This window comes from Nipponia nippon, unplaced genomic scaffold, assembly GCF_047370975.1.
Source record: "Nipponia nippon isolate SJK-2023a ecotype South Korea unplaced genomic scaffold, ASM4737097v1 scaffold_1, whole genome shotgun sequence".
In the NCBI taxonomy this organism is placed as follows: domain Eukaryota; kingdom Metazoa; phylum Chordata; class Aves; order Pelecaniformes; family Threskiornithidae; genus Nipponia; species Nipponia nippon.
Genome location: NW_028262290.1, coordinates 143,710,015 through 143,737,381, shown reverse-complemented (window position 1 = coordinate 143,737,381; position 27,367 = coordinate 143,710,015). Strand labels below are relative to the sequence as shown.

At 36.5% G+C, this 27,367-nt stretch overlaps 1 protein-coding gene across 5 annotated transcripts in view; it reads right to left on the bottom strand.

Moving 5' to 3' along the window:
* Positions 1-26,992, bottom strand: part of LOC104022900 (ATP-dependent translocase ABCB1) — a 60,572-nt gene extending 33,580 nt beyond the window's left edge. Inside the window, exons 1-11 of one of the 5 annotated variants that reach the window (XM_087775665.1) lie at positions 26,869-26,992; positions 16,701-16,844; positions 11,363-11,530; positions 10,986-11,201; positions 10,454-10,575; positions 9,621-9,681; positions 8,395-8,542; positions 6,994-7,057; positions 2,784-2,975; positions 1,868-2,039; positions 733-857 (exon numbers count right to left, since the gene is read on the bottom strand). In XM_087775665.1, the coding sequence (XP_087631791.1) occupies positions 733-857; positions 1,868-2,039; positions 2,784-2,975; positions 6,994-7,057; positions 8,395-8,542; positions 9,621-9,681; positions 10,454-10,551 (860 nt within the window). In that variant the 5' untranslated portion in view covers positions 10,552-10,575; positions 10,986-11,201; positions 11,363-11,530; positions 16,701-16,844; positions 26,869-26,992. Of the gene's footprint in view, positions 1-732; positions 858-1,867; positions 2,040-2,783; positions 2,976-6,993; positions 7,058-8,394; positions 8,543-9,620; positions 9,682-10,453; positions 10,576-10,985; positions 11,202-11,362; positions 11,531-16,700; positions 16,845-26,849 lie in introns of all 5 variants that reach the window. The other 4 variants (XM_087775657.1, XM_087775680.1, XM_087775662.1 and 1 more) reach the window with 4 other exon arrangements.
* Positions 26,993-27,367: the final 375 nt, after the last annotated feature.

Genomic DNA, 27,367 nt, shown 5'->3' with positions numbered 1-27,367 from the left:
GACTCAGACTTGTACCATGGCACACAGCACCAAAAACTCTGTGGATGAATTAGAAAAAGAACACTCAAAGTACAACAAGATATATAAAATATATAACCCTAAGACTGTACAAAGGTAAGCCTGGTAGGCAGGTACAGAGACTTTAAAGTAACTTCTAAAAAGGCCAACATCAGTCAACCTGGTATATAGAAAAAAAAGGGCATTGCAGGGACTGGCATTCAAGTTCCTTAAATAACCTGCAGGTCAGTGAACTTTGATCATGAACCATTCATGACAGGTTTTGAGATTATAATTGTTAGCTTAAGATAAAAGGTTAAAATATATCACAAGAATGATGTTTTACAGTATAGTAGAAATAGAGATATTGTTTATTAGTACCTTCACAACAACTACTGAGTAATCAGATTATCAAGGATACTATCATCTCTTCTCATGGCACAACTTTTTTTTTTGTCTAAAGCTCTCACTGTGTGATGTTTAAAGTAGTTTGTACACTTTATAGAGTAGAGACAACATATCTTATTTTGTCATTTTCTAGAAAAATAACTAATTGTCTTTCAACATGTAGTGAAACTTATAATAGCCTGTAACAATTTCCCATTACCTAAAAATGCAGGAAGCACAAGACTTACTTGTTTTGACAGACTTTCAACAGCAAAGATGTAAGAAAATTTCAAACCATCTGAAGCGAGTACTTTAAAATCAGCTGCTGAAAGCAAACATTGCTCTTACCTTTTAATTTCTTTTTCCTGTCCTCCAAAAGCTATTACAGTACGGACTGCTGCCAGAACTTCCTCTGCAACAGCACCTGCTTTTGCATATGCAGCTTGCTCTTTGTCAGTGAAAGCAGAGAGAACCTAATACAGGATTAAATATTTTAACTTAAGAAAAACAGAATGAGCTCAAGCACTTCATAATGGCTTTTATCACAGTTACTTTCTTCCAATATGAAGCCTTTTGATTATATTATGTATGAGTGCAGAATGTTCAATATCAAAATCCTTAAGTACATTGTGAATTCAATCAACTAATTCAACATTACCCATTCTCAATGACTAAGGGCTGGATTTTCCACTCTACTTTCACCTAGTGCAGGACATTAGATGACAAATACTGAGCTGATGTGGTTCTCCCCAGGCAGATCTCCTTGGCTCATTCTCATCTCTGGCTACCTTAGCCAGGGGTCTCTATACCTTACATTAATTGGCCACAGTCCATGAAGACCCTTAGCCAGTAGACATATACAGCACATGCTTCTCTACGCCTATTTTTTTCCACAATATACTCACTCAAGACAGAGAAGGCTTATATGATCTTTGAAATATAAGGAAAATAAAATATTATAAAAATCTGAAGGCTTCCAAACTACAAATGTAAGCCACTCCAATCCCATGGTAATTTAGTACTTTTCTCCCCTAAGTTTGTCTAAAATTTTTTACCAAAGCTGTTAATAACTCTGAAAAGAAACTCTGTGTCCGAGACCAAGGCTTGGTCTAATTTATTCACTTATTTTTCAGGAGGTGTAATTATTCCTTTCAACAGACCAAGTACTCATGTGGATGAAGTTTAACCGTTATAGATGTGGATTCTACTCATATATCTTACTTCTTTTTCTATATAAAAATATGCTATATTGGCAGAAATAGCTTCAAATCAAACAAGTCTGTCCAATCTACAGGAATTATATTCTTCAAACTACATGAGGGTACTTATATACAGTTCATCTAAGAGCTTATGTACATTGATGCTGTCTAAAGCTATAATTGTTCTAAGCAATATATTCTGACAGTAAGAATTACAGACATGTAAATTTATTTCATTATCTCTCATTAATATAAAACCTGATACTGAATGTATGTTAACCTACCTTTGCCCAGATTGCTGCTGAAAGTCCCAGGACAGGACTGACAGCTAGTATGACAAGGGTTAATTTCCATCCTCTTATGAGACCAACAATAAATCCTGTTACAAATGTTGTTATTGATTGAACAAGCAATCCAATTTTGTCACCTATTCCTTCATTAATCTTGGAGACATCACTGAAAAACAAATTACATCCAGGCAGGAAGGAAAATGTAGAAAGCACAAGAAAGCTTTTCAGTTTTGTTACATGGGCATCTGTGTAGAGGAAAATCTTTATTATTCAATTACTTCCAAACAACAGTTTGCTTCAAGATAAAGCACTATATAGTGTGGTCAAGGAAAATTCCACATTTCTTGTGAAAATGTAATGCTATAAACCTGTTTTTGTCTGAAAAGGTTGAAATTCTGCCTACAGTGCAAAGTTACTCTCATTTTCTTAATTCCAAATTTTTGATCCATTTGGAAACTGTGGGTTATCTGGAAAGGAAAGATAAAGCCTTTCATGTAGGCAAAGGGAAAGGAATAGCTTGTCATGAAGTTAAAGCCATTCACACTACTGGGGTCAGTCGGCACCTTATTCAGTCCTCAGTGTGCACAGAAATGAACTATATTTTCTCTTTGTGGGGGTAATCTCATAGGCTGGGCTTTAGTCATCCTCAGAGTTCAAGGGAACTTATCAAAATGCTTTTCTGATATCCTTGTGACAGTCCAGTATCAGAGGTATTAGAAGTTCGGTCTCTGAGACTCTCCATGAGAAAACTTAAAAACTTCATTTGACAATGAAATAATTCAATTTAATTTCACAGTGAAATTTCATTTCACAATGAAATAATTCCATTTAAAAATAAAAATTAAAAAAATTGTAACTCATACATGCTTAATAAGATAAAATAACATTGGGAAAGGTACAGTATACTTACTCTAGAAGACGAGTGTTAAGTTCTCCCACATCATTTACATCAAACCATCCAATTTCCTGTCTCATAATTGCATGGAAAAAATTTTCTCTAATTTTTTTTATTTGCCGGCCTGCTGCTAGGGTCCAAAATGAAGTTTGGATATAAGCAGCAAGAAGAACACCAGCTGCTATTGCAGAATAGTAGTATGCATATCTGAAAGAAAAAAAAAAGGCAAGATTCTCTGAAATTATTTTTAATTACCTTGCTAGTCTGTATTTAGCTTGCTGCTTCTTCTGTTTCAGACCTGAATTAGAGTTTATATGTTCATATTAGAGTTTACACTTCCCTGTAAAACTTGCCAAGTTTTCTATGAGTAGTATTTAAAATCAGTTTTCAGATATGCAATAAATGAAACAAAGCTATTGTTAGACAGGAACTACTTTTTCTTTTTGTCAATATAGTATATATTTTCTCATAAGATTATTTTAGAACTATATTTTAGATACAATACCCTTTTCACTTAAATGTGTCATTTCCCAAAACTCCGTAACATTTTTGTTTAACACATATAGACAGACCTAATCATATATACCTATATTCACACACACCTTTACATCATACAACATGCCTGTCTATATAAATATATATATATGCATGGATGTTTTAAATATTTCCCGATTTGAGAACACAGCATTACTATATATACATGTATTGCAAGAAAATGCCGTTAGATCAAAAATTCTTTTGCTTTCTATTTTATTCATAACTAATAATTTACTTTTAAATTAATTCAGCTCTGTGCTATGAGCAGGGTATCAAATCAAAACCCAGGAGTGTGTGAACCACTATATTTCTCAAACTTGAACTGAATTTGAGCCACAGTTTTAAACTGTTCAAACAGAATCAAATCAGATTTTATTTGATTCCAAATTGACATCAGACTCAGTTACAGGTGAATTTAAACCAGAACTAAACCAGAAAAATGTAACTGAACTGATTCCCTGTTTGTAAAACATGACCAAAACCAATGGTTAAATATTCATGGTGTATATTACATGCAATTGTAAGACTACTGCATCTATATAAAAGTAAATAATTAGCAAAAGCTTTAAAACTCTTAGGACTTTCACTCACAAGTAATAAGTTATGCATACTGATTCATTAGAACTGTAGCATGAAACTTGGTAGGAGCAAATTGCAGGAATCTGTGTGCAAATGCTCTGCTAAAAAAGGAGAGAATGGCTTTATAAATGAAACTTTTCACATTTTAATCCAGTCTTTTTTGTGGCTAAGATACCATACAGTTTAGTCAGAGACTTTGGAACTATACTGATTATGAAATGAACTTTATCTAAACTGTCTAATAAAAATGAGTTAATGCCTAAATGAATGCTGGTTTGTTGAATATTGACTTTGATCATCTTCAGCTCCATTAAAACTCTACACAGAAACTACCAAACTAAAACCAAGAACACTGCTTCAAAATTCAGCAGTAATTACTTTAGACAATTACTTTATGATGTTACCTCACTTCAAATTATTGTTTTATGCTTGGACTTTGTTTCATGACAAATTGTATCAAAAGGGACTGATATCTTTTCCAGATTGCATGCTGATGAAATAGATTCTGTAAATTCACTGCTGAAACTTAACAGAGAGTAAATGTTCACTGCATTGTAAAATAATGGTTCTTTTTCTTTTGAGAAACAGTTGGGTTTTAAGCAAACTGTTGTTTGAGTAACAAACACAACCAAGTTCACGTGTATAGTTCAGTACCTGAACACACCTGTGTGAGAACTTTGTCCTTGTTAACAGTTTTTATTATTACTGGACCTGCTGGCAGGGGTTCTTAGAGAAAAAAGGGGTAGGTACAAACAGCTGCTTCTTCAAACCAGTGAACATACTAACTCAAGGCTCTATCTAGAAACTTTAGAAAAGAGAACCAATTCCTGTGCTACTAGTAAGTAATACATTCCTCATTCAACAATTTGTTTTTAAAGAGAAACTTGTGCTGCTTTTTATTCATATTTGTATTTCAGAGTTACTGTCTAAAAGACAAGGTGTCATGCCCGATGTTAATAAAAGATCTCACTCAAATAGACCATATCTCAGGGTCATGAGAACAGGCAGTTCTCAACATCTAGATGTTGATGTAGATTGACATTCACATTGACACTTCCTTTGTGTCAGTTTGTCTGTTTTCCTGTCTTCTTTGTTCTTTAAGCAGTAGTGACTCCTAGACAATAGCTCACTGAGGACAATGGGAAGATTCCTATTATTTTTAGTTGAGATGATGTGATATGAGTTCAGAGATTAAAAGAACTCCAAACCATTAATCAAAAATAGTTCTGATTGGTTGTTGGTCTAAAAGACTTACAAACGACACATTGATTTGCACACTACTCTTAGGCTATAAGAGGCAGTAATACCTTGTGTAATTCTAGTACATCCTGCCATTAAAATACAGGTTAGATATGCTTGAGTATAAAAAAAAAGAAAATATGTTGATTTTAAAGCTGTGTCATTACTTTCATTTCAAAGTGGAAATGAAAACACAAACACAAACATCTTTAAAATTAAGAGAAATTAATAACAGCAAGTGATACAGTGTTAAAGGCAATCCGACCATAAGACCACTTACTAGAAAGAGATAATTAAACAGGTAGAAATATAGAGAATAATTAACTGCTGTAGAGAAAATAAACTGAGTATTTTTTACATTTGCAAGAATAATGGAACACTCAAAATTATCTAATTTTACATTTTAACAGGAACTGCTGCTTATACGACACTTCATAAAACTATTGGACTTGTCAAAATACATGCTGGAGACTAAGAGCTTAGTGAGTTTCAGAAAAGGAATTCTATAACTGCATATGTAGTAAGCACAACTATTTTTAAAGTTCCCTTAGAATAAACATAAGACAGACTTTTAAAATGTTGTGCAACTAAGTGTCAGGTATTTACTAAACATAGAACAGTTAGGGTAGCTTCACCCATGCACAAATTATTTTGTTCTGCAATTTTGCCTTCAAATTTGCTTTCAAATCACTGGGCGCAAGGATATTCCACTGAAGGTATGTATGCATTACTTGCATTCATGTCAGAGACTGACAGAAATGTTGCTGGAGCAAGAAACTCTGTGTGTCCATACTCTTATAAAACATAATTGCCAGTTCCCTGCCAGTTCATTCTCATTACATACGAGTTCTGCATTTCTAAGTAACAGCCTTTTTCCTAACTAGCACTTGCTCATTTATTTTAGGGTAAAGAACTTTTTTTTTGGTGTAAATAGATTTTTTTAAATTAGAAACTTAACTACTTAGTCTAAATGATCTGTAAGTTTACAGTCCACTGTTACCAGAAGTGATAATGCACTTCAATACAAAACAGCAAGAGTTACTAGAGCAAATGCTTTATCTCCTCCTTCTCTTCAGAAAAGACAATTGCCTTGAAGACCACATTAGCAGTCCTGAGATGTCAGATGTTTTTCAATACCTAATGAGGAACAGACTTCAACTTGAAGAAAAGGTGAAGTGGTACAAGAAATTGCACATGACCTTTAGACATCTTGCATAAATCAAGTCTATGGACATTGGTTGATAAAGTCCCTTGACAAAACACATCTTTTGGCAGCTGATATTTCTCCCTACTTGACCTTTTCTTTATGAAGCTTTGTAGCAGAAGCACCTCCTGACGATTGTCATCTGCTATTGCCAGCTCTTGAACGCTAGATTTAAGGTTGCATATAATCTAACTCTATTTTCTGTAGTCCAGATAGTTTACTTGAACTTGCTGCTTTGGCAGCAAAGTAGGTACTATCTGGCAATTTTAATTCTGCTTTTTATCAGTGAATCACCATAGCTCAATGAATCAATGAATGATAATCAATATAATTTTTTAGCATAACAATTACTCTTTATAAATTCAGAGGAAGATAAGGAAGAAGGAAGGAAATGCAGGTGGCATAGGGACACAGAGCACCCCTGAAAAGGAGGTGGGATGGGTAAGAGCAAGAGATCACAGGGAAGTTGTTGGAAACGGCTGGGGATGTTCAAGAATCCTCCCAATGCCTCCAATAATCTCGTGCAAATCTTTAGTTACATACATTATTCAGTCAACCATTGTTTTTATGTTGTTTAAAGTATGCAACACATCTGTGGGAGAAGAATGACTTGACTAGAAATGTGTGCCTACATTAAAAAAAGAAGAGATCTCAATTTCTAATTACCTTGTCATATCTTCTTCCAGCTTGCCAAGAAAATCTAAAGAGGAATTCACTGCAGAAATGTTTTCTTAGAAAGGAAGAAAAGAGTAAATACATTTAATAGAGCAAGTTTTAACAAATTTGTTTTCCTGCATCCTGTTCAGCAAGTTTTGAGTTGCTACATCTCCTTTTGAATCAAGTTAATTTTAATGAAAGGAAGAGTGTGATGATTTCAGGCTTCTACCTATTCAAAAACAATGATTATACTAATATAAGGTTAGTCATAACTCCACTGACTACAAAACTACATCAGTACAATTTGAGATTAAAAGGTCCTCCTGAGCATTCATTAAATGCACAGTTTGGTTTTTCCTTTTTTGAAAACATAGGGCATTTGTATAATGCCAAAACCCATTAAAAATACAGGCCTAGACATTGACATCAAATCAGTAACTGTAGATAGCTTAACCCATTATGAAAACATTGGCTATAACGTTGGTGTTGGCCCTAAAATTTTACTGCCCCACACGAGAACTTAGTGACAAATGTTTTGAGAAAACTTCAGCTTCAGCATTTTGCATTGCACCATAAAAATCTGATCAATTTATTATACTTGGGAAAGAGTAAGCCACAAATTACTTGTTCTGATAAAGGCAATATGCCCGTGTTTCTGTCTTATAGAATCATAACAAGAGCAAAAATGGATGCAGGACAGAAAATAGTCACATCCTTTACTTTTTTCTGCATCACCATAGACTTTTATTAAAATGTTTAATGAATTTTTATTAGATAATATTTCAGGCAACAAGCCTGTTCACAAGTTTAACATCTAATGTGTGAGTTCAGAGGACAACGTAATCCAGTCTAATTGTGAGTTGATACCAAAATGACAGTATCACTCCTCCCTCTTGTATCCAGCAGTGCATGCCTGCCCTCCTTTGTGTTTGACTTCATACTTCTGATTCAGCAAATGAGGCTATTCAACAAATTGATCCAAAAGAAAATCAGTACTTTTATTTTTGGTAGCAAATTTTCTGTTGGATCTACTTACTGATCTGATTCACCTTGTGAACCATAATTGTCAGATTTGGTGAAAGGGAATCAACAGGAGCTCATGCTTAGGAGATGGAAAACCAGCCTCTTTCTATTTATCACAGCCACAGTTAAACATGATTTGTTGAAAGTGCACTGTAGTGGATAATTTGAAAAAATTAAAAATAAAACCTACTAATGCAGAAACTAAGGAGCAAAAAAAATTCCATAATGTATCTCTATTACAGCAAACACAAAAGTTACTAATTTGCATCGTAGTATAGTAGCAAGTTGGGGTTTCTGACATCAATATCTCCTGTCAAGATGCTTGAATCTCCCTGGCTCTTTTCCAAATATGAGCCATTGTTCTCTTCATAGCAGATATATTCTTACCTGGAAAACCTGAGTCTCCAGAAGCAACAAAGCTATCAGTCATGGCACCAAAAATTACCATCGTAATAGGGAGACTGCTTCCATGGGCTATGGCCAGGAGAGTGCCTAGTATCATTAGTAATTTATCTGACCAATTGGAGTATCGAAACTGTGAGTGAGAAGAGAAATTAATTCTAACTGTGGTATTTGAATGCTAACACAATGTTATGTCTATAAAGTCAAGAAAGTAAAGAAAAAGCTATCAATTGTACACTTAGTGTCACAAAACTACAACTTTACCTGATTAGAAACTAAGTTTACAAAACAATTTAAATGTACAGGAATAAATCCTCCTAATATAAGCACTTTTATACTATAAACTCTCAAAACCAGAGAAGTGTACTATTTTAATGCATCAATATCTGCACCTGGGTAAGAAAGGCCATGTGAAAAGGCATAAGAAATTCACCCTTTGTAAGTTTGCCATTTAAAGTTCAAATTATAAGAAATTTTAATGGCATGGTCATAATTAAGGCAACAATTATTTTTACCGTAAATTCATTTTTATGCAGTCAGAAAAACTGTTCCTAATGTACAATAGACATCAAAATGTACTGAAATCCTAAATACCTCTTGTCGTTGAACTTAAAAAAGTTTGAGCTCATCTGTTACAAAATCATTGGCTTTATTCTGTACTGTAAAATACTAAGAAGTTTACTGTTGTAAATTATAGTGGTATGATGTAACTGTAAAAGTGCAAGCTGGTATAGCAAAGCAGAGAAATTGGGCATTGGCCAGCATCGTGGGCTATAGTTTTATTTCTGTTGTTTGCCATATCATTGCTGTGCATCATGCACACTAAACCTACAAAATATAAAACATTTCAGTATTACTAAAACAGGACCTAGGATTTACTTTGATTAAATAATAACAGATTGTCTTTTTAAAAATATATAGAGAATAAAAAAATTCTGGAATTTAAAGTACTTTTTAGTACACAATATTTAATTTAAAGTTTCATCAGTGCCATGGAGTTCATTCAGTCACCTGAGTCAGCAGTAAAGGGCAACTCCTAAGAATCCATATCAGTATATACTGTATCGAATATTATGCAGTATCAAAGTATCTGGTAGAGACAAGACCATATATGCAGTGCTCTAACATAATTTTAACCATTTTCTGTTTACACTATGAAATGTGCGTGTGTGTATATATACGTACACATATAGAGAGATAATAAATCTTACCAGTGTAAGTGGGCTAACCATCCTAGCCTTTTCTGCTTTCTTGTTCTTCTTCTTTTCCTTTCTTAAAAGGTATGATAGTTTTAGTGCATTTAAAAAGTGACATGTCACAGAAATAATGTAATATATTAATGAAGTTCAATTAAAATATAATTATGAAATCATTTTACAGAAACAATTGTGTGTAAAATGAATACAATTTATTGAGCATTCCTGAGATGTTTCTATTTAAACCTCCAGGTATATAAGTAGCATCAGCTCCTGACTACTGTAAATTTAAGATCTTCCCAGTTCACCCCTCTCAAGGGTGAAACAACACCAGCAAGGGCTGGTGGTTTCACTGTCTGATCAGAGAAGTTGTGAACTGAAGCGGTATATAGCTTTCAAAATGGGAAAGAGGATGATAAATTATAAAATCAACTTTTTGCACATGGGGGATGGGAATAAATAAAATGTTCAAAGTATGTAAAATATTGATTCCCTGCCATACTAAAAATTTTAACATAATTTTTAGCTGATGACATAACTGTATCCAAGATGTCCATTCCAACATCATTTCTGTCATATTTTAGAAATGTTTCTCAATAAACTGTAGTCAATACTTTGGACACTTAATCCTTAAAAGATAAAAGGTCCTTCTGCACCAAATGAATGTGTCAATCAATGCTACTCTCAAGCTGATACAAAACTTTCTGTTATTAGGCTTTCCTGATAAAATAAAGTAAAATAAAATAAAAAATGAAATTTAAAAAAAAATAAAATAAAATATAAAATAAGATAATGTAATCTTGTAAGCTGTAATACAGAACTTGTTTACAATGTTTAAGAATACTTACTGTTTGTCTTCAGATTCAATACCCTGACTGGATGCAGTGATCTCATGACTATTTCCATCTGCAGTACGCTTCTGCTTCTTTTCATCTTCAGAATGCATTTTAAATTTATTTAAGATAGTTCCCTGTAAAATAATATACAACCTTTAAGCCAAGGACAGTAATCTCAATGACCATTTGTTTGAAAGAAAAATATATATACTTATTAAAATCGATAAAGTTATTAATGTCATACATTGCAAGTGAATCCTCTTAATGGGCAAGTATAAACATGTTGAAACAAGTCCAGATATTTGGAGTTTTCTTACAAACATCTACATTCTGTATTTGTATCTGTTTGAGAACTGTCCTTCATTTAATTTCATTTGAATGATATAAGCATTATATTTTCTGCAATTCAGCACAGATATACAAAATAAATGAGAAAGTAGATATTTATTTAAAAGAATATGCAGTTATTTGGAATTTTCCCAATTTAGGTGTCAGTGAATTTTATAAAATATCTCTGATTTAAAAAAGAAAATTATTGACATACTGTGAAGGTTGTTCTTGGTTTGCGTCCAGTCCTCTGAAAGATTATTAAAAAATCAGCCAGATTAGTATGGTTAAGGACATTCAGCGTGATTGGACTTTGCTCTTCTTATGTAAAGCAGAGATGATGAACAGCTTCCTCTTGTTTTTTTCCCACTCCCGTTGCCTCGCCTACTTTGGAGAGTAAAGTGTATGCACTTTGGACTCTGCCTCCCTTTTCCTAAAGGGAATATTTAGCAAACAAACTCTTTAAATGCATGCTTATTTCATTGTCACCCAGGAAAACAAGCCTGAATAGTCTATTCTTCCACAAGGAAAAGTCCCCCTTATCCACTGTTGGTTTAATTATGCCCCTTAAAACTCCCAGGAATTCCTCTTTACCTTATTGGCGATGGTGCTAAATGCTCCAAGTAACTGTTACACTTAAGGATGAATCCATTCTTGAAAGGACAGCGACAACGAAACCAAATAACACAAAAGGAGTGTTTTACTCTCTTGCTTCTTTTCCCTTCTTCTAAGTCTAATCCAGAAAAACATGACCCATCTAGCCTGAAAGAAAATAGGACTTTACTATAGTACATGTAATTTCTGCTTTGAGTAACTGCAGAACAGCAAGATGACTTTCAGACTCAGTTTAGAAACGGTTTGGAAATAGCTATGGTCAGCAAAAATCTGCTCGATTAGTATCCTTCTGATTTTTGAGTATATGTTCAGATTCTAAACTGTTTTAAATGGAACATTTATCTTATTGTGGAATGTATTGTTTTTATCAATATCTGTAGGCATTACTTCAATGAAAATAATAATAAATATTTAAAACATTTAAAAGAAATTAATTACACTTCTTAACTTATTTCAATGCATTTAGTAAAGTAGATATGTTCAGCACTTTTACTGAAGTAAAATTTATGAAAAGTTAAATAAAAATCCTTGTCCTAGAAGACAAGTAGATTTATATGAATTTCTCTGTGGGTCTCCTATCGCTTTACTCAAACAAAACTTACTTAATCTGATAATTAACCAGAAGAGATAATTTTTGTTCCTTTAGTCATGCATGCCTGTAATCTCAAAATTTTTATAAAACTGAGTATTTTTACAATGTTTTGGAAAACAAAAAGTCTTATCAGAGTGAGGATTACTTTAGAAAGGGTAGTTTACCATTGTCAGTCAAGCAAAATATAAAGGATTAGTAAATAGAAGTATCATCTGTTTATGAAAAGTCATCCTGAGATACTTGTATAGACTTCTATCCACAGTAGTTAATGGGAATACTTCTGGGTTTTAACTTGTGTGCCTAACTGCTTTGCTGGACTTGATCCTAATGGACTGGTCCTAATGGACTGGTCCAATTATTTCAGTGGAAACTGAATAAGAGTTGAATGAGACACTCTAGAGAAAAGTCTAATTTAAACAGATGAAACAGTATATGCAGGTCTTTCACAACTGTTTCAGCTTAAAGGGAAAATGGACAAAACTACAAGATCTGTCTCTCATTGCAATGTCTCAATGCTGTTGCAGTACAATCATAAGAAAGTGAAACAGAAATAAATCAGAATAGCAATTTGTACCAGAGTTTCTATTGCCTGTGTACAATAGTGCAAAGAAAATGAAAGACTGTTTTACAGCCAGTTTTATCACACTAGGAGCTGAACCAACTAAAATGATATTAAAAAAGTGGGAAAATTGGGAAAGTACAGTATTTTACATCTACTTAGTAAGCTATAAAATTCTGTTATTTCTCTATAGCTTCTGTACTTTGACTTTTCAGTGACATAGCTTCACAGTTGCACAGAATTTGAGGCCAGAAAAAGTTCACTAAATCTTTCTTCTATTCTCTTGTATCTCAGAGTTTGCTATAAATCATTCAGCTATTTCCATGTTAAAATTGATAATTTGAGTTAGACTATATAATTTTGGTCTGAAGAGATGAAATTTGTGTCATAAACCAACAACAGAAGAATCTGAGGTATCATCACCACACTTTACCTTCACGTGAGTACATAAAAAACATGTAGGTGAACATAGTAGCTGATTCACAACCCAAGATTTATGAAAAGACCCAGAAAAAACATAGGTGCCAGTCAATCTAATCCAAGGAGAAATACTTTCTCATACAAAGTCTGGCAACCAGTTTTGCCCTAAATATATAAGCAGGATTCGTAAAACCAGTGTTTGAAAAATACTTTCTGTCTTCCCTTGGATCTTTGATGTCATCAAGGGAGATTTCTTTTTAATTCTGCAGGCTGAAGGCCTGACGCATGAAATCTTGTATAGACATTGTCTGTGTCAAACAGACATCGACTTAATGCAAAGTAAAGATGTTCTGAACATCTTGAAAGCAGAGTGTTCAGTTCACTCAAAACCTTTTTTTTTCTCCTTCTACTTATTAGTCACAAAATTTCCCACAGAAGATGGATTTAAACAGAGATGACCAAACTATGACCTTTGAGCTATTTAAGGCTCATAAACTATCCAAAATTCATTCCCAAACCAGTTTGTTATCCTATGATCAGAAGGAGCAGGGATCTGCTGATATGGGAACTGTTGGACAATTCAAATCCCTTGTTGTACAAGCAAGTAAAAAATGGCTGATAAGGTTCATACACCTGGATTCTCCAAAACTGTGCTACACATCCATCTCAGCCCTATCCCACAGCAGAGCAGTGGGACTCTATGAAGATAAGGACAACTGCAGCTCAAAGAACTACCTTTATTGAGATATGTGGTAAATGTCTTAAGATATTTTAGCCAGTTGAAAATTCTGGAAAGTAACTCATAGGATTAGGAAAGTTGACCTTGTCTAAATTAAAGCCTATACATAAGGAAAACATCTATTTTTACTTAAAATAATTGCAATTGCTCACAAGTTCATTGCACCTATTGGTTAGCTGCTTCTATGCTCCATTTCCCTTCATGGAAATTGTTTAGTTCAGGACAGAACAATACCTCTTGGATATTACAACTTCTCTGAGGATCTTCATTGTCAGATATCTTTTCAATGTGAAACTACTTACAAATATTCATAAGGTTTACTCAGCCCTCTCTTTATTAAGGTAGTAGCCAATTTCCTTTTGCCTGACATAGTTTTATGGCGCCTGGATTATATTCACACATCTTTTTTAGAATTTTGAGCATAAGAACTTCTTGCATTTTTGAAAGATGACCATTAGGTCCCTTGAAATATTCTGGAGAGATTGTAATGCTGTAGACTGAGGCATAATTAATTCCTTTCTCCTACTTGATATAAATGCATGGTTTGAATCATCTCTGTTGGGCACTCTACTGCAATGAGAGATTGTGCTGTAACAATAAACTACGACAAACCTTAAATCCCTCTCTAAGTCATTGCTCTTACTGACCATTCACCAGTCTTGTCAGTATAACTCACACAAAAGTGTTTAAGTTGTATTTTGCATGATTATAACATAATTTTTGGACTGCAGTAAGTTAGGTAACACAGATCATTCGGTATGGTAGCTCACTAGTAATTATTCCAGACTATTTCTATGCATTTATTTATGTAAATTCATTTATCCAACCCTCTCCTATATGTCAAAATGTCTTAATATTTTATGAACAAATTGATCATAAATCAGCTTCTGGAATGGCAGAAAAAGGCATATGAAAAACAGGGCGCTCATGTTTTTTGGTGAAGTTTCAACTAGCTATGCTTCCAGAAAAGAATTCGTGTTGAGAGAGTCTCATCCCACAAAGCACACATTGGTTCCATGGATTTTTTTTATCTGATGCAGGCCAGCAAAGGGGATGACCAACTGACACATGATATTGGAATAAACAACTGACACAGAAACTTTAACTTTGACATCAGTGTCAAAACATTGTGAAATGATGGCATGATACCTTCAAAATTTTCTGAACAATATCAAGAAAAACTAACCATTTTTTAATGCTTATCAATAAAAACAGCAAATGACAAGAAACTGAAGCAAATGCTTCAAAGCCTTTATATATTATAACCAGAGAAAAGGACAAACTATTTTTTTCTTTTATTTCCTTTAAAGATGGGGAGCTGGATTTTCAAAGAAGCTCCAGGTAGGCAAAATGGTGGAGAGGGTCCCAGGAATCCTGTAATGATTCTTCAATGACATTCAGCCCTAGCATAGGTTAGAACAAATGTGAACAAGCTCTGATTTATGATACTCGGGGAACTCCTGTTCCATTTTAGCAGCCTCTTTCCTGTTTATCAGTGCTGGAAAAGAATACTACTTTGTACAGGAATTTTGCCAACTTGGCCACCATTCTATCAATGAGAATTGTCCTGTATGAAGACAATTATCATACAGTCAGAAAATGACAATTTTGTGTTCCTTGAACTATGCTGTATGCTCAGCCACAAGTTATTGCCTATAGGAATTGCTAGACATCTTATTTGTCCTGGATTAAGCATGAGGACAAATGAAGTTATTGTAAGCATCAAGCTTCTATTTGTGTTTAAAAAGAAAGTCTACTACAAAAAGAATGTTTTAATGATGTTATGAAGCTCCACTTTTATTGTCTGGTGATCTGATTTGGAGTTAATTGTTTATTCTAGCAAGGGGGACTGCCACAAACTAAAGTAATGTCACTAGTTTCCTATTAGTAATGTGTCACTCTTTAGCTTTACAAACTCAGTCTCATTTCTGAAAGCTTCAATTTTTTTTGGCTTATACTTAACTAACAACAGAAAATCCAGACAAATCTACAGCTCACTTTCAAAGACATTTCCTATATATGGAAAACAACTTTCTTGGTGTTTCTTTATCACTGAAGTTATTAAATATGACTCAATGATGCGTTAATATGTGAGGAGATAATATTTTTCATAATCATTGCTTACAGTATAGTTGCATCTAAAATGAGATTCTTATTACAGTTATAAAAGAAAAATGTATTTAATTGAAGTGGCATTTACATTAGTCTTAGATTTAGTAAGATTTCTTAAACTATTTAAAACAAGATTAAAAAGTTCCATCTTTCTAGAATATGAGCACATGTTTTCACCCTCAGCATATCTAGAAAAACAGGTGCCTTTTGAATCTGGAAAAACAAGATAGATTCATTCAAAGAAATGTAGTATAGAACATTAGGGATTTAAAAGTGCTCAGGACTTTATTTCACAGTTTACTGTCTTTAATATGCTAGATGAAAAATGATGGAAAAACAATAAAAATTACTTTTTGTGCAGGTGGAAAACATTTTTCCCTATTGAAGCTGAATAAAGCATGTATTATTACAGACATCCAGTTTTTTTTCCTGATAATTTTTCTAGCCAATGATATGCCTGGTAACATTGTAACAGTACAAGTAATCAAGGAACTTGAATGAATGGTTATCCTTCCCTCACTGAATCACTTTGATTGGACACCTTTTGCCACGCACAAAGAGCCTTTGTAAGCTGAATATACACAACTTAAAAGTATTCAGCAGTTACTGATTAGTTACTACACACAAAACATAACTCGAATTAACGAAATACTAAACTGAGTGTTAGTATGCTCAGTGCCCTGAATAAGAAACAGAAAAAGTCATTGCTCGCCAGGAAGTTCTCAGTGAGCTGCAGTAGGGCTGATTTCCACTTCCCCTGGAATGGATCCTCAGTGTGACTGAACTGACGTCTTCCAAATTCCTGCTTTTCCCTTAAGATTTTATTCCTTTTCATGATGATGTTTTTCCTCTTGAATCCTTGAACTACTCCCTAGCTCCATCTCAAGAGTCTTACCTCTGCCTGCAATTTTACCTCTCGTAACTTGCAGAAGTCCACTCTATCAACTTTTTTGCAGTTCTTGCTCAGAATTTAGCAATTTCCTCACAGGTCTGAGAGAGGGTTACACAGCTGCATCTTGGCTCACAGACAGCTGAACTCCTGAGGAAGAGGGGAAGGAGTTTACAAACTCAAGTCATTACATATGAAATATATAACAGTATTAATATTATATCCTATACAGAAATCAAAGCTATTCATATTGACTTATTCCCTTCTACAATACTATTTAAAACTGTATTTTATAAATACTTGTATTCCACACAATTTGTGAAATGTCTAGATTACACGGGAAATCACAAAAATGAGGACTGGAAGAGACCTCAGAATGTCATCCCGTCCATCCTCCTTCCTCCAGATCAGATCAACTATTCCATCTGTGTATTGGGTTTGTGTGGCAAGATTTTGGTAGCAGTGGGGGCTACAGAGGTGGCTTCTGTGAGAAGCTGCTAGAAGCTTCCCCTATGTCCAACAGAGCCAACACCAGCTGTCTCCAAGACAGACCCGCCGCTGGCCAAGGCTGAGCCCATCAGTGACAGAGGTAGTGCCTCTGGGATAACATATTTAAGAAGGGGGAGGGGGGGGAAACCTGTGCAACTGCAGTCGAAGAGAGTAGTTAGAATATGTGAGAGGAACAACTCTGCAGACACCAGGGTCAGTGAAGAAGGAGGGGGAGGAGGTGCTCCAAGGGCCAGAGCAGAGATTCCCCTGCAGCCCCTGGTGAAGACCATGGTGAGGCAGGCTGTCCCCCTGCAGCCCATGGAGGTTAATGGTGGAGCAGATATGCACCTGCAGCCCATGGAGGACCCTGCGCCAGAGCAGGTGGATGCCCAAAGGAGGCTGTGACCCCACAGGAAGCCCGTGCTGGAGCAGGCTCCTGGCAGGACCTGTAGCCCCATGGAGAGAGGAACCCACACTGGAGCAAGTTTGCTGGCAGGACTTGTGACCCCGTGGGGGACCCATGCTGGAGCAGTTCGTGGGGAACCGCAGCCCACGGAAAGGACTCATGTTGGAGAAGTTCACGGAGAACTGTCTCCCGTGGGAGGGATCCGACACTGGAGCAAGGGAAGAGTGTGAGGAGTCCTCCTTCTGAGGAGGAAGGAGCGGCAGAGACAACGTGTGATGAACTGACCGCAACCCCCATTCCTCGTCCCCCTGCATCACTGGGCGGAAGGGGAGGAGGTACAGAAAATCCGGAGCAAGGTTGAGCCCAGGAAGAAGGGAGGGGTGGCGGGAAGGTGTTTTAAGATTTAGTTTTTATTTTCTCATTACCTTACTCTGATTTGATTGGTAATAAATTAAACTAATTTCCCCAAGTTGAATCTGTTTTGCCTGTGACAGTAATGGATGAATGATCTCTCCCTGCCCTTATCTTGACCAATGAGCCTTTTGTTACATTTTCTGTCCCCTGTCCAGCTGAGGAGGGGGAGCCATAGAGCGGCTTTGGTGGGCACCTGGCATCCAACCAGGGTCAACCCATCACAATCTGTCATGCATGACAGATGTTTGAGTTCTGTCACTCCATTGGTAGTTTCCAAAAACAAAGATGGAGACTTTTACACTATCTGAACTGTTAGAAGGTTCTTCTGATGTCTAACCTGAATTGCCCTTGAGATAGGTTAGACCTGTTACCCCTTTGTTATCCACAGCAAATATGAAGAACAACTTCTTCCATTCCACTTTGCAGTACTTTTGAAATTTTAATGCTGCTGTCACAAATGTTGTCTGTCCTCTCTAGATGAAAAAAAAAACAAAAAAACCAAAACAGTTCCTGTAACTCTTCTGGGTAGAGGTTGTGCTATTGATCCTTGACATTGCCATCCTCTGGACTCAAACTGTTTCACAGCTTTTTTTTTTGAGGAAAGTAGCCCCAAACTGGGGTTTATTTCAAAAATATAGAAATTAAAAATATTTGCCTAACTAATTTGACTTGTTTGTGCTGTAGCAGTATGGAAGTATACTTACTTATTTTACTTAATCTTCTATATTGAATTTTGTTACTGTAATGAAATGACTAAAAATAATCACTTCATCAGGTAAGAGATTGATTATGGCACTATGACCATGTTCTGCATGTTAGTCTTTGACCAGAGTCAAATGGCTTTGATCCTTTTTGATGTTTACTGTAAAACAAATGATTGTATACTGTAAGGTAAATGTGGTTCTACAGGCAATTTTACTCAGTGCAGATACACACTTGTTCACAAGCTCCAAACCTTTTAAATAGCCATACTCACAGATGCTAGGGGTAATGCTTCCTTTTACCAACTACTTCTGCTTCCAGAAACATACTGCCACATGCCACAGCTCTGTCTGCTTTACATGCCACAACACCAGCACATCCCTGACAACAATCCAGGTAGATCCACCAGGAAGATTCCAGTTACGATATCAAGATGTGCCTGCACACGATCACTTTATGAGAACTATTTCTTCCAGAGACTGGAGGAATTAACTCTCTCACCATGCAGGACTTCAGTGATTAGAACATCAGATTTCTGTATGTTGTGGGCAGCTACATTATGGATAGAGTTACTGAAAAGGCAATTACCTGTAGTCATTCTATTGACCCAGAATAGATGCTCTACTGTCTCCTTAATTTATCTGTATCTTCTCTTAACTCCCGATTTCCCTCATTCCATAAGGGTTCATTAATCTTAATTTCCACAAATTCATTTCCTAAAGTCCTATCCGATGGCTAATCAGAGCTCCTTATCTTTCCCAACAATTCCAGGTACAAGCTCCTGGTTGGCTTGCAGTTCTAAGCCATCTTTAGTCCAGGGGCCGTCAACAGCCAAAGCTGGTGGCAGAGAGGATGGAAAAAGAGATCAGGAAGAAGCATTTACATTTACACTGATCCCAAGCAAGAAACATTTATCTAAGCTTACTCACTACAACTGTTAGTCTCCCTGTGGACTGGTTGCTTACCAGGTATCATTTCCATTTTCTGCTTCCAGTTCCTGGGTATACGATATGTTTTACAAAGTGTTAATCAGCTACTGATAAATATACAATAGCTAGTGTTTCTTAGGAGTAAAGGAATTTTCCCTCTGTTAGAATAACTTGTTTGATTTATTTTAGAAAAAAAAATATGGAGTGTGGTTTATATATGATAAAGAAAAAAGTTTTCTTCACAGAGACAAGAAATGCCCAAGACTCATAACTTATTCTGGCCTCTAGTCTGCAAGAATTACGATAAATCTACTCTCACACTAACAAACTGATCAACTCTTTTACAAGCCCCAGGCTCCCAAGTCACTAGTTCCCTTATCACCCTTCATAGTTCCACAAGCACAATTCAAGTTCCCTCATCATTGGCCACACAGCTGCATAGCATTGAGATGTCTGCTTTTGATAGCTGATCTGCTTTATTCTATACATTTCATGCTTTTTAAAGGATAGAAAAGTTGTCTCCCTAAGTCTGTTGTGCTGGTTTTGGCTGGGATAGTGTTAATTTTTCTTCATAGTAGCTAGTATGGGGCTATGGTTTGGATTTGTGCTGAAAACAGTGTTGATAATACAAGGATATTTTCATTATTGCTGAGCAGTGCTTACACAAGAGTCAAGGCCTTTTCTGCTTCTCACCCCACCCCGCCAGCGAGGAGGCTGGGGGTGCACAAGAAGTCGGGAGGGGACACAGCTGGGACAGCTGACCCCAACTGACCAAAGGGATATTCCATACCGTATGACGTCATGCTCAGCATATAAAGCTGGGCGAAGAAGAAAGAAGGGAGGTGACATTCAGAGTGATGGCGTTTGTCTTCCCAGGTGACCGTTGCGCATGATGGAGCCCTGCTTTCCTGGGGATGGCTGAACACCTGCCTGCCGATGGGAAGTAGGGAATGAATTCCTTGTTTTACTTGGCTTGTGTGCACGGCTTTTGCTTTACCTATTAAACTGTCTCTATCTCAACCTATGAGTTTTCTCACTTTTACCCTTCTGATTCTCTCCCCCATCCCACCCAGGGGGAGTAAGCGAGCGGCTACATGGTGCTTAGTTGCCCACCGGGTTTAAACCACAATATCAGTAAAACATTCTATCTCATTGACAACTCTATGTAAAAACCTAAATGAGTGCCAGTCCTAGAAAAACTCCTAAAAAACATTTCTTAACTGTCTTATCTTCACAGCAACTACTTCATATATTTATTAAGCAGCCACCATGGGGCACAGTATTATAGTGCTTGATATAATTTTGTTAATATCTATATTACAATAATATTATTATTTTACTTAAACTTATACCAGTATTCTAAACTAAAACTAGTTTCTCACCTATTAAAAATACCATTTTTCTCTGTTTTTTCTTTTCAGTCAAACACACCCGTTCTGACAAGCTGCCATATCATATGATCATTAAAATGTATTCTGATTCCAACAAGGTTTATTGCTCTGCTGCCAAATATTATCCATATCAAGGGCAAAACAACCTTTTCCCATACATTTCCCACTGAAACTTGAATTTATTAGACTTCTGCCTTGCAAATCCAAATTTCATCTTTTTTCTTATTTATTTCTTACTCATTTCTAAGCATAAACTTTGTATAAAAGTGGCACACCATATTAAAAACCAACATGATCAATGAAATTTAAGAAGTGCTAAGCATGGCCAAACTTCTGGAGTAATATTAGTAAACAGAGACCTTCTAGCCCAATAAACAGCAGAAAGAACCAATACAAAGTATTTAACTAATCAGCAAGCCTCAGGGGTCTTCCCCAATGCTTCCTCCCCTTCCCTGCGTGGACTGTGAAATCACAACATGATTTCTTGTCTACTTCCCAGAGAGAATGGGAGATGAAGGCTGTAGGTCAGAACCAGAAGGACTGGGGGGGAGGCTCCACAAAAAGTTGATGTTCACAGGGACCCTTGAAGCACGAGGCTTAGGACAGTGTTCCAGCACCATCAGAGATAATTGAAGGAACACAGTGATCTCTGCTCATATTCCAGTTTCCTCCCCCTTTGCACTCTAGGCTTCCTCCTTTCTGACTCAGCCCTGAGTCACTACCTCTGCCCAGTTTACATGCTGCTTGCACACAATGACACGTGACCCCGCGTGAGGGTCATGACACTAAATGTAATTCCTTGATTTCTTTTTATAGTCAGCAACAAATAATGAATGATTAACAGCTCATCCTCACTGAATAACCTGTTCAGAGCAGCCCTGTTTTCCATGCCACCATTCACTGAGAGCAAGTCATTTTGTTAGTATGGAACAATGTTCAAGGAATCAACCCTTATCAGCTCATTTGAGCACTTAGTCAAACTGAGATACCCGCTACTGTAAGAAAAGGCCTATAGCCCTTGTATTCAGTGTCTGCACCTGGCACACTAGGAATGCTGTTTCAGTAGAAATTAGAGATCCTAAAGCCCACAGCCTAAGGATCCACAGGTTCCCCCTGTGGGCAAGGTATGCTTATTAAATACTACAGGGATTCCTTGATAGGAGCATCCTCTGGGGTTCCTTGTATAGTCAATACTATGAGGCAGAACTGAATTTAGAAAATGGATCTGTTTTAAACTACCTCTGGTGACTATCTGTGGGACTTGGTGGCATGCAAACAAGGCCTTTTACCTAATCACTAGACGAAATGATCTGGTAGTAATTCCATGTCATGGACCATTTGCAGAAGACATTATAGCATTTTCCATGGTGTCTGGGGACAGATATATTGCTAGGTTATCCCACATCCTAAAGAAGATATCTGATTTCTGCAGTGATCACACATGGCTGGCAATCAGTTCATGAAGAGGTCCATTGAGTTGGCAGTTATAAGCAGGTGGGACCAGAACAAGGCCAAGTCCTATAACCAAAACTGATTCCATGGTATGGTGTACATAAGGGAGGAGAACATATCTGCCTAGGTTATTTACAGAACATCTCGGCAACACACTAACAAAGATGCCTATTACTGTATGTGACTGGACCAGGAAGAATTTCTCACACACCAATTGGATAGTCCAAATCTAATGTGTATGTGAAATTACATGTTTACAAGAACAAAAATTATTTGAAATGTAGTACTTCATCTTGTCTCAAATATATCTGTGACAAATACTCTTTCAGAATACTGGTGTGGTGGGTCACTTCACAGGACAGAATTACCACCTACTTTCCTAATTCATTTCCACCTATATTCATATTTCAAGTAGATTGAACTATTTAAGAGTGGTAGGTCTCTCAGGGGAAATATATGTACATGCTTCTGTAAGGCCTAAAAATGAAGAGAAGTCTATTGTATCATGAGTGCATGTATGGTCTTTGCATATATTGGGGGTTAGACTGGGTGATCACACTTAATTTGTTACAGAGTTCATCTTGTTCCAGTGAAATCTGGCACCCGCACTGACGATTTCCTCTGGTTTGCAAGAGGGTGAAGACAGGCAGGCAGAATAATACTTACTCTAAGATTTCATAGTAAGGTGTTCCCCATAAACATTTTAATCCCAAGAATGGGTAGAAGTTGTTATCCTGTTTCTTTTTATGTGCCCCCACTATGGTACTGATCCATACATCCTTTGTGCTAGCATAATATTAATAGTAGTGGCTTATTCTGATAATGGTAAACTGAGTAAACTGATCTCCTCCCAATGGATCACATGGATACAGATAAGGACTTGATTGTCATGCCATATCACATGACTCTTACATTAGTGTTAAAGCACAATAGGAAGTAGAGGAAAGCAATAAAAACATTGTTCACCTACGAAAATCCCATTTCTTCTTCACATATATTTATGTGAATATATGGAAGAGAGGGGTGAAAACAGAAAAAAGAAATACGAATATATATCCTGTATACCAGCAAAATATGAGTAGAGAGAATGGCAAATGTTACCAAAACCCTCTGTTGTGCATCAACTTTGATCTAGATGATAACAAAAACAGCCAAACCTTTGTCTCTCTCTTGATCTGGGTATATAATACTAGTCTAACGGTGTTTAAGAGTAGGTTCTCAGTTTCTGATTGCTAGGTTCACCTTATAGTTTTTGCAGTGAACCATTTACTAACTTGAAGACAGATCCTGAAAGCTAGACTGTACAGATGGATTTCTGCACATTCAGAGAGCCCTTTTACTTCATTAGCAGTCACCCAGGACACAACTGTCAACTATACATAATGAATATGCTAACATTTCTCTACCCAGAATAAAGCAGGGATATATGGGAAACTCCGTCTGCAACTATACTGAAATTTCATGTTAATGTGAGAACAAAATAGGCTTTTATGATCCAGTTATGCAGTTACAACCAAAACAGTAGTAAAAACAGAACTCACAGTGCTGGCTATGCGTGCTTGGTTGCATTGCTCCTAAAACTTGGGAGATCATAACAATAGCAACTGACCTGACTGCAGGGCAAGCAAAAGTAATTACTTAAACCTTGAAGCCACTGAATTCAGAAACTTGTAAAATGGGGCTTTCAGGCCTTAAGGATTAGCTTTCCTTAACTAGTAAAGATTGCACAGCCTTTAAAAACACTTCCTCAGGGTGGAGTACGATTATCATCTACCTTGCAGGAAGAATTTCCTGTAAGAAATTTAGTAGGTAGATGTCTCAGAACAGTTATCTGAGCATTGAAAGGAGATTTGGCTAGCAGGTTATTCCACCTAGAAGAACGCTATGAGAATGTAAATTCATATGAATCTTGGAAAAATTGTTGGGATTGGCATCTGGGGAAGTATCTGTTTGAGTGCCTTTAAAGTAGCAGTGGTACAAGGGTTAAAGTCAGCAAGAGTAATTCTGGGACCTGTGATTCAAGCAGAAATTCAATGGGAGGAGCTGCAAATTCAGTTTCAACAAATAGGCAAGGTAATGAAGGTAAGAAAGAATGCAAGGAAATCTCAGTCCTGTGGATCTGACAAAACGTCTGCACATACTGTAATTTTTGGAAATATGGTCATAAAGGACCCACAGCCTCCATTTAAAAATAAAGATCAAAAGGAACAGAAAAGGGAAAACAGTCCTCAGTGCAGGTTTAACTCTGTGTAAACAGAGGTGGTAACAGTAACCGCAAAAGACCCTTGGAGAACATGATAAACACTTCCTTTAGGGAACACCAATGGGACTGCAGGAAAGCAACATGGTAAAATTTGAGAAAAAGAGGCAAAGGTATGAGAAAATAGGATAGAATCCATAAATTCCTTGCAGGCTTGTTTTGTCAAGCTAACAAAAAAAGATGATGAGGAGGAATGAAAACTACAGAACAGGTCCCTCTCAGTGAAGCCCTCAGGCATCATCTCTTCCTCTCAATAAGAAAGACTAAGGACACTCTGCTGTCTACCTGTCCTTGGTCTAGTGGTAAAATTACAATATAACCAATGCAAATGGCCAACAACAATATTAGTACTGGGTGGTCAGGGTAAGAACATTAACTACCACTAGTGCCATGATGTTAATTGATACCATAGTGTCAATAAACAATCTTCAATGAATATTTGTTCCAGCTGGAACTCAAGAAAGTGGAAAAATTATGAGACTTGTATTATATGCATGAAAAAACGTTCAAGAACATGTATTAAGATCTCTGCCTGCAGTTAAATAGCTGCCAAGTTCAGGAGTTCCTTCTGAGTATAGGAATGGGAGGATCCCTCTTATAAACAGCAGGGAATTACTGGCACAGCCTTGCTGAAACAAAATGAATTAGCTGCAGATTTTGCTACGGATGTTTGTGGAATTGGGGCTGACCAGTGGGAGGTGAGGGTGGAGTGATTCCTGCAAGTCATTGATGCTTTGTTATTAAGAATCCGGAGGAAGTAAAAACAGTGGATATTTGGGTAACAGAATTTCCTCAAGTTTTGTGTGTGTCTAAGTTAAAAATGTGGAAAAATAGAAGTTGTGTATTAACTGAAGGTCCAGATGGTCCTTCCCAAAAAACAATATCAAGACCCACAAGAAGCAGAGGAAGGACTCCAATCCACCATCAACAAGTTTACTGGAAAGCGAGGTCCTAGTACAGAGACCTATAATTTTAACATCCCATTTTGTCCAGGGTTAAAAGCAAAGAAAAAAGCCTAAAAGTGGATTTTTAACACTTAAATAAGGTAGCAACCTCTCAGGTTGTTTGTGGTGGAAAGATGCCTGAAATTCTTGTAGTACTAAGCGGAATATCTCACTGATCTTTTGTTATTGGTTTAGCCAATGCTTTCCTTGCAATTCCACTAGCAGAGCAAAGCTGGCACAAACAAGCATTTACTTATGAGGGAAAGCAACATTGTTTTATCCATGTACCTCAAGACTTTCAGATCAAATGTATCAAATGTGGATGAAATTACCATCAAAATGTGTTACGTCATATCATACATGGATGATGTGTTGGTATACGGAAAAACTGAATTGAAAGTCCAGGAATATACCCAAGAAGTAATCAGCATTACTCAAAACACAGGCTTTAAAGCTAATCATGACAAAACTCAGTTGGTACAATCTGAAGTGAAATATTCAGAAATAGTTTTAGGTCAGGAAGGGAGGGTGATGCTGGGGTCACCAAAGGGCAGAACTGACATGACAGTCCATGCCCCCACAGTAATAATTGTACTAGATTCACTTTTGGAATTGCTTACATTCTTCTGAGAATATCCTTACATTTGCAGAAATCAGTAAACCACTAATCAAATTAGTAAAGAAATCTCATAAACAAGAATGGAAAGAACAGAACGAAGCAAAACTGCACTAGTTCATACCCTGGTCATCAGACGCCCAGATTCTTATAAGCTGTTTCATGTTCAGCTGGCCACTACCGACCTAGACCTTGGGACTGTGCTATTTCAAGAACACAGAAATAAGATGCGAGTTACAGCCTTTGCTTTGAGAGTCTTAAGATCAGTGGGAAAGAACTCTATCCCATATTAAAAAACAGGTTTAGCGTTGGCATAGGCAATGAGCTTTGGGAATACATCACTAGAGGCTGTTTTGCAGTAGTACAGATCACATGTACTCCACTAAAGTACAAAATCAGTGGAAAAGTACAAACTAGATATGTATCAAACTTAGTTTAGATGGATGGACATTGGCTTTTATAAACTAAGAGCTTTCTGTACAAGATGACAAGATTTTATCAGCAGCTCTATATGGCTTTTAACCACTGGAACAGAACATAAGTGCCCTTTACCTGTTTATGTGTCTCTCACCAGATAAAAGCTCCGTTGCTGACTTCGTGCCACAGGATTCAGTGTGGTTCACAGGTGGGTCCAGTTTTTATCAAAAGGATGGAAATTCCACAATTAGATATGCTGCAACCCCTGTGAAAAATAAAACAGCTGCCTGCCTTTACTCTGCACAAGCAGCAGAGCTACAAACTCTGCTAACAATGTTAAAAGAGGAACCTGACGGAAATGATCTGGCTTTGTACATAGTTTCAGACCGGATATATCAAGCTTTAACTATTTGGCTACCAACGTGGAAAAAAGATGACCTACAAACACAGAATGGAAATTTGGTAGCCTATCAATCACGGAAAGGAAACCCTGAACATAGTTTAAACAAAGCAGAGAGGAAAAAAATATGCAGGTCATGTAAAAGCACACCAAAACGAAAAATACAGAAGCAGCAGTATTGGAATAGTCAAGCAGATGCACTTGCCAAGGTTGTGGTGGTCCCAGTAGCCTTAACATTTGAAGAAACACCCAT